The sequence below is a fragment of the Phymastichus coffea genome, unplaced genomic scaffold (genome assembly GCF_024137745.1).
Source record: "Phymastichus coffea isolate CEN01 unplaced genomic scaffold, Cenicafe_Pcof_1.1 PCOF00061, whole genome shotgun sequence".
Lineage (NCBI taxonomy): Eukaryota > Metazoa > Arthropoda > Insecta > Hymenoptera > Eulophidae > Phymastichus > Phymastichus coffea.
Window position 1 is genome coordinate 630,269 of NW_026706872.1, and position 7,898 is coordinate 638,166.

Below are 7,898 nucleotides of genomic sequence, written 5' to 3' on the forward strand. Positions count from 1 at the left end.
GCATCACACGGCTACGAAATCAGTCGCAAGTTGAATCTCTGTGAGTGATAACGTGTCTTTAATAAATTTCTAAACCTCAATAGAGCAACTTTTTCTTGTTGATTAAACAATCGTATAAATATGCCACGACGTGGACGAGCATCTGGACCTCCACCTAGGACGTAAGTAGAACAATCCTTTATTGAATTTTACAAGTTTTCCGGATTGTCTCGTTTGATCGTGCAAAATGTTGCTATAACGTTAGAGTATGAGAACGTTACGTCACGTTCTCATACTCTAGAAAGATCGCGATTGACGTTATCGAGTCCAAAGGGCAATTTTCTTGCTAATTGTGATATCTCGTGCTAATGATAAATCGGAGTAATACAAAGTTATGGCGCCTCTTGAGGTCGACGCCTGCGGCCTTGAGCGTGGTTGTCCTTCATAGTTAACCTCTTTGAAAGTGAAAAAAGAAACTTCTAGAATAATTCTAAAATATTCAGAACAAAAAAATGTTATTTCTATGATAAACAACGATAGGTAATATCGATGACTAATCAATACAGACATGTAGCTAATTAGTATGTCAGTGAACAAATTATTACTGGATTAAATTGTTATTTTGTACCACATGTCATATCTAAAAAAATAACTATTTCACAACATGGTTTTTCAGTGTCAGACCTGCAGCAGCTCCAGCACGCCATGCAGCACCACCAGCAGCCCATCCACCAGCACCAGCATCAGCGGCAACACCTATGATGGCTCAACCCACACAACAAGGCCCATCACTGATGGGCCAGATGGCTGCTACGGCTGGTGGAGTTGCCATTGGCTCAGCAGTAGGTCACACCATTGGTCATGCTATGACTGGAATGTTCAGCGGTGGTTCCAGTGAGGCAGCAGCACCAGCCCCAGCTGCAGTTGCACCAGCAGCTGCTGCTCCGAGTGCTACTCAACCAACTGGAGTCTGTGCTTGGGAGATCAAACAATTCTTGGAGTGTGCTCAAAACCAAACTGATCTCACACTATGTGAAGGATTTAATGAAGCCATTCGTCAATGCAAAGCAGCTAATGGTGAGTATCTCATATAAAATAAAAAATTATGAGAAAAGTTGTTCAATTAAGTATTGAAGTTTAAGGAATATTTTGTTGTGTTACAGGTTTAGCATTGTAATGAAGACGAACTCTAGTTAGTGAAGTAATTAATTGGAAATTCTTTCAAAGTAAAAGAAATGTTGATCATTGTTTGGTTTATAATTTTGTATAAATATTATTGTACTTTTATTTATGCTTGCGTTTATTCAAATCCTACAGCAAATAAGATTTTCCATTACATGTGAAAAAGTGAAATAAAATTAATTGTTATAATCCTGAACATGCGTTTTATTTATGCATAATCTATAATAAGAGAAATCTTATTAGTATAATTCATAAACATAAATAATGGATATTTTGTTGGTAGTTATTGTAGGAAAATTATATTAAGTATAGCTTACATATGATATGTAATCTAAGTTTGATGCTTAATATATTTACAGATTTACTGCATGAAGTTGCTATTGCCACCTTAGAAAATCAAAGCTTATTTATCATTGTAAAGTAGATAAGAATGCCTATGTATTCATTGGTGCAATGACTGATAAGTCTTCATTCAATAAATATTTAAAAGCTCAATTTTTATCCAAGAAACTTTCTTTGTTCTGCATCTATTTATACAAATATTTGTGTGTATATGTATATTAATTGAAAAAATCTTTAAATAATTTGAAATTCAATGATTAAATTCTTGTTGAAATTCCTGGCATGAGCTCGTAAGACCAAATAATTTTATTTTTATTTATAACTAAGACAAGCTGTTATAATTTAATTTACAATTCAGTTTGTTGGATTCATTATTTGTATAAGCTACAAGATTAATTTGAAAAAAATAGCCAACTTTAATCAGGTTGTTAATAAAATGGAATGATTCTAGAAATTTACACTTTCAAATAAACCTACCCCAACCACCTGTATGAAAATTGGTTAAACCATTCCTGAAATAAGCATAAACATATAATAAAAGTGCAGGTCGACTGTACAGTCGAGCTTTTTTCATTTTGAAGTCGGCGAAAATTGATTTAAGGGAAATATCTTTTTAAAAAGTTATATTTGGATAAAATTATACATGGTAAAAACATGAAACATTTTATCTTTATAATTATTAAAATAAGTGCAGTTTGAGATGATCATTAATGATACACATTTTATAAAATGAATATTTATATGTAGTTTTTACAAAAACGTTGACTTTATTGAGTTTAAAAGTTCAATCTAGTAACATAGATTTTGAAATAATATAGGGGCGATGTAATCATTATTCAGCCTCGACAACCTGGTGCTCTTGGTACATTTGCGGGAACAGCAGCTGGTGTCGCTGCGGTACGTTTTACTGACATTTAATTTCGACATTGTCATTATTTAGTCATAAGTATTGCTAAAATTTATATCTTAGGGTACAGTTATTGGTGACAAAATAACAGGAAGAAGCGAGTCTAGTTCAGTACCTAACGATGGTGAAGTACCAGTTGGGCCTTGCCAGTACGAAGAGCAGCAGCTTTTAGGATGTGCTCAAAATGAGACCGAATTACTCATTTGTGAATCTCTCAGACGAGCATGGATTAATTGCAAACAGAAATACAGTATGTTATATTTATGGATTGAATTTTATCTTCAAATCAGTAAGGGTAGCTGGATCCATTTTATAGTCTGGCAGTAAGAAAGCTTTCAATTATAAATCATTTAGCATTCATGATTATCAATGCCAAATGAGTAACAATTAAAAATACATTCTCAATGATTGTAATAAATATATAAGGTTCTATTATACATGTATGAACACAATGATGCCTTTCAATCAATTCAACTTAATTACATTTATACAATTGAAGTATTTGAAGAATTTGTGCATCAGATAACATTACTAACAATGTAATGGCTTGAATTTCATATGAAATATCAACAACAGTTTCTTTTATTTATAAACTAATATTTCACTCGTGTTGAGAAATTGATAATTTTAGTAAATTAAAAATAGAGTGTAATTTTTTTTTCGTGTACAGTTCAATTTTTTCCACATATATATATTCAATATATAGATTAATCAAATTTTTCGAAATTAATTTTTCATAAAAATGCGTAAATAAACATACTTAATCATATACATATTCCATTTTTAAATAAGATTATGTACAAATAAAAATATCATGGTGTATAAAAGATAAAATTATTTATATTTAAACAGGCATTCATCTGATCACAAATAACTAGTACGAATTCGAAGATCCAAGCATCCTTTTTGATTTGAGATTTCAATTCCAAATCATGCAATAAAGTGTTATTTTTGATAATATTATGTAATTTGACTTTATTGCAGATCTGAAATGAGTACAAAATGATGACGCAGATAGTTCCACCGAAGAAACAATTGTCGAAAATATCTGTAATAAAGTCAATGATTTTTTACACATAATATTACTCGTTCTAATTTTTCTTACTTTGGAATACTTTTAAATTGGGATTTCTTACAAGCGGCTAAATACATGTCAGCAAATAACAGACTTTTTTTAATTATCGCGTTTTTTTAAACGAACGTTTATTGGGTTAAAACAGGTGCCATAAAAGTTAAAGAGGGAATGGTAGACTATCTTTTATCAGTGTTGAAAATTCGCATGACCACGAAACCCGCAATAGTTGCCACAGCTATTCCAATTCCAGCTTTCCACCAGACGATTGAGTCTCCTTGCATCAATCCAAATTGTTTCATGTGTCTGTAAAAATAAAATTCATAAGTGATATATTTAACTAACGAAAGGCATTACTTTTTTTTTTAATAAAATTTCGATTTCTAATCGCTCACCAAAAACATAAAAAGCAATTAAGTAATAATAACGGTAACGATTAATAATTGGTATTTATGGAAAAAATTGCAAGCTTTTCATGCGCATGCAGCCGCACTGTTATTATATATGTAGCACACTCTTTTCTTTAAAATTTTTTTTCTGTTAAGAACGGCAAATTATAAAACATTCAGATATGTATAGCTGCGGGCGAGCTAAAGAAAGAAAAACACATTGAATAAGTGAGTATCACAGAAATTTCAAACATGAAGAAACGCAACAGAACCTTGCAACAGAGCTCCACCACTGACTGGGTAATGGTTTCAGAAGCAACATATGCACCATTCGCCTCAATGGGCTGAAAAAAGAGAGATCCAACAACCATGATTTATCATGACCGAAAAAGCTCTGTTGGCCAATTCGAATTGAAACCGTGATATAGGAGAAAAAGAAAAATTTGTGTTTATCACGTGTATAGCATAGTGTAAATGATTATGTTTGAAACAGTGCTCACTGACTACAATGATGTTTTTATAATAACATTTATTTGTGTAATTTTTAATAAAAGACCAACCTGTGTTTGTAAAACAATACCCACGCTGCTTGAAAGCGGCTAAACATGAAATTTTTCATTTATTAGATCGCTTAACTTATATTAGTGTAACTAAAAAAATAATAAAAAAAGAGAGTATGCATTTTAATCACCCTAACTATTGTTTGATTAAAATTCTTTATCGTGTCACTCTTAACTGTGCAAAGGTTCATTCAAGTATATATAATTATATATATATATATGAATATGTAAGATGCATTTCACGGCGAGTTCGATTTAAAAATTTAAATATATTCAGTTTATTCTATGTGCTTGTAATTTACATATTTGTATTTTAGAGAGAGAATATAAAATTTTTTTCATACTTTCTCACGATAGTTGTACTTTTGTTTGTAAAATAAATAAAAGTACAAAAATAAATGTATACTTACGGAAAGGCTGCCATTGTAGCCAGTTTTACAAAGATTTCGCGACGCACAGTTCGCGAAATGCTATAAGGCTGTGGTGGCATTAATTTGTACTTGCTGCAGAAGCTCGCCGGTTGTAATAGGTATTCCTGCTTTGCTTCTGGAAGGTCACTCTTATTCGCTATTATTAACACAGGAATCTTACTCTCAGCAAAATATTTCTGTAAAGAAATAATTACCGTTACAATTTGTATAATGCGGTGATTGGATTTATGAAATTGTGAATTACTATATAAATCCTGGCTATGTATTCAAAAGATTTTGGATTACTAGCATCATAAACGAGAGCAGTAGCATCACACTGAATCTGAGCTGGTGTGAGAGCATCCTGAACATTTAAAATATTTATATCTCTTAAAATTATAGTTTTCTCTTGCCCATAAACATGGACTGTATTTACAGTGACATGTGAGTTGCTTGATACATTGTCATTGTTTAGTGTCTGTAAAAAAAGTCAATAGACATTTTATTCATTTTGTCGAATATATTTAAGTACATTCTTACCAGTTTCATTTGATTTATTTACCTCAAGTTTAGGATCAACGAACGTTCTACACAATGTAGTTTTCCCGCAACTTCTTGGTCCAATGACATGACAGCAATAAACATTACGACTCGACTGTTTTTTAGCAAGATCGAGCTTCTTTTCTCGCGTTACAGTAATTGCTGATGTTTGGCATTCATTATTGTACAAATTATACCCTAGGTAAGCCATATATTCTAATGTTTTTTTGACATTCATGTATGTCATCAAAGTCCACTGACACATATACCCCTGATAAGTGATCCATCCCTAAAATTTTTCATGATTTATAAAATCACTTGTAAATAATACAAGAACTCTACAAAATAAAAGTTATATTTTCATTTATATCTGACCTGTTCATTAGTTGCAACTATATATTTGTATTCATCTCTCCATGGTGGTACAGGACACTTAGAAAATAAAGAATCTAACTCAGGAGGAGATAACGCATTATCCCTATCTCGATCATGAAGCATAAAAAGTTGGGTCAAAAATTCTTGACCTTTGTGGGATAGTTCCGTTGTGCAACCAGAAGGAACTTTCAGACTGTAAAACGTCACTTGATTAATTATTGTATCAACTACTTCACACATTTTTATAAGTAACAGTATTATTATGAATTTACAGAGGATGAATGTAGTCTTTTGACATTTGAAGATCATTATCATAGCCAAACTTTCTTAAAACAGCCCATGTAGTTTCATTTCTTCCTCTTTGAATAAATAAACATTGCAAAAACATGAAGCCTTTCATTGTAACAAAACCATTGAAAACTCCATCTTCAATATTTTTAGACAGGACAGCTTTCACGTCTTCTAGCACCTGAGGTTGTAAAGGAGTATTAAAGCACCATTGTTGAAATGCATTTAGTTCAGCATCACTCAATAGACCATCGTTGTCAACATCACAAATCTATAAGTAAAAATTTAATAAATATAATTTTATTTTCAAGTTACACCTTTTTATAAAAAAATATTTACCCTAAATATCCTCTGTAAAGCTATCTTACACTCTTCAGTCAACTGTAAAAGATAGTTTTTGTTTATAATTACTACATAGTAACTAATTATATTATATTCTAACTGATAATTCACTTACCTCCTGAGAATCGTAATTATACAATGGAGTTGTTGGATGTAAAACAGCTTTTTGTGCGTAATAAAACATTTCTGAAATATTCTGCAATGTTTTGGCAGAGCACTGAAAAAATATTTAATTAGAATAGTTATAAGCTAATGTAAATGAATGAATTAAGTAAAAAGTAAAGCTTGCTACTAATTTACAGTTTGATGTTAATTTGCATGTAGTAACCTATTTATATCATTCATTAGGCAGCATAGTATAACTTTCAAGCTATAAAACAAAATAATGTCTAACCTCAATACAACTTTCAATTTCTGAAAACTCTTTCATGATTGGATAGACTTCTTCAATTGTTGAATAGTCTATAACATCAATTTTATTGCCCACAAGTACAACAGGACAGCGACTGCTTGAGGTGTTTTTTCTGATCAGTGGTAACCAGTAAGATTTTGCATTATCCAATGTTTCCCTGTCTGGTACTGAATAGACAACACAGATGACATGTGCCTTCATGATCTCATCACAAAGTTGATCCTCTGTTTGATCCACAGCTAAGTGATAAAAACGTTAATAAAATCAAGATGCTGTCATACTGACGGGTGATTTTCAATTGTTTTAAACATACCGGAATAGTCAACAATCCTTGTGGGCACTTGCTCAGGAGTGACATCGGCAGGTATGGTGATTTCCTCTGCCTTACTGGGAACATCTTCAGCGTACTCGTCACTCACTAGTGACAATATCAAAGATGTTTTGCCGACTCCTCGATCACCCACGAGTAAAATCCTGACATTTTTTCTAGCGGAATTTTGGGTGCGATGAGCCAAATTACCAGTCACAACCATTTTTCTCTCTCTGCTTAAATTCACTTGCTGCTACACATCCTTATTTTTCATGCTCCAAGCACCTCAAGCAAGTACTCGTAACACTCTTTGAAATGTGACACTAATGAAAGAACACAATACTCAACATCCCGACGACGACCTAACCTTCGTCATTGTCATCCTTTCTTTCGGTTCTCCGCATTCGGAATTCCAAAAAAAAATCTTTACGTAAACAATGACAGAGAAGTACAAAACGTGATATCGCCTATTCTGTTTCGTTCTCTTTCTATACCATCGATGAAGCGCCGTTGACTGGCTTGCGGAGTGGACGAATTTCTCTCTCAACCGCAACGTGAGGCTCCCTCTGACGATGCTTCGAGGGTGGGCTTTTCAAGGTTATTACTTTCGTTCCTCCTTTCTCACACACACATATACTACGCGAGGGATAAAAAGAGAGAGTTGATGTATTAGGCTTCGCGTCGGTCCCTTGCCTAGCTCTATCTTCGTTGCACCCGTTTTGATGATATTCAACGAACGTTCACTTCGCCGGGGAGAGAATCTATCCGCAAGATTGCGCGCCGCACTCGC

General features: G+C 32.9%; 3 protein-coding genes across 6 annotated transcripts; 2 read left to right on the forward strand and 1 right to left on the reverse strand.

Annotated features, from left to right (window-relative positions):
• LOC131666806 (coiled-coil-helix-coiled-coil-helix domain-containing protein 10, mitochondrial) lies at window positions 1-1,357 on the forward strand. Its single transcript, XM_058939743.1, has 3 exons — window positions 1-161; window positions 656-1,056; window positions 1,143-1,357. The coding sequence occupies exons 1-3, from the start codon at window positions 121-123 to the stop codon at window positions 1,154-1,156; spliced, it is 456 nt and encodes a 151-aa protein (XP_058795726.1). The 5' UTR covers window positions 1-120; the 3' UTR covers window positions 1,157-1,357.
• Window positions 1,358-1,785: 428 nt separating this feature from the next.
• On the forward strand, window positions 1,786-2,737 carry LOC131666767 (hemiasterlin resistant protein 1-like). Its single transcript, XM_058939662.1, has 3 exons — window positions 1,786-1,793; window positions 2,322-2,400; window positions 2,474-2,737. Exons 1-3 carry the CDS (start codon window positions 1,786-1,788, stop codon window positions 2,735-2,737), a joined length of 351 nt encoding a protein of 116 aa, XP_058795645.1.
• A 910-nt stretch (window positions 2,738-3,647) lies between these two features.
• LOC131666778 (mitochondrial Rho GTPase) lies at window positions 3,648-7,898 on the reverse strand. Of its 4 annotated transcripts, XM_058939676.1 has the most exons (12): window positions 7,112-7,898; window positions 6,781-7,037; window positions 6,502-6,603; window positions 6,384-6,425; window positions 6,029-6,315; window positions 5,757-5,949; window positions 5,404-5,670; window positions 5,107-5,319; window positions 4,842-5,038; window positions 4,432-4,470; window positions 4,144-4,215; window positions 3,648-3,788 (listed from the first exon to the last, which is right to left on the reverse strand). In XM_058939676.1, exons 1-12 carry the CDS (start codon window positions 7,329-7,331, stop codon window positions 3,662-3,664), a joined length of 2,016 nt encoding a protein of 671 aa, XP_058795659.1. In that variant the 5' UTR covers window positions 7,332-7,898; the 3' UTR covers window positions 3,648-3,661. The 4 variants fall into 4 exon arrangements, with proteins under 4 accessions (XP_058795659.1, XP_058795660.1, XP_058795661.1 ...); XM_058939677.1 differs by lacking the exon at window positions 4,432-4,470; XM_058939678.1 differs by lacking the exon at window positions 4,144-4,215.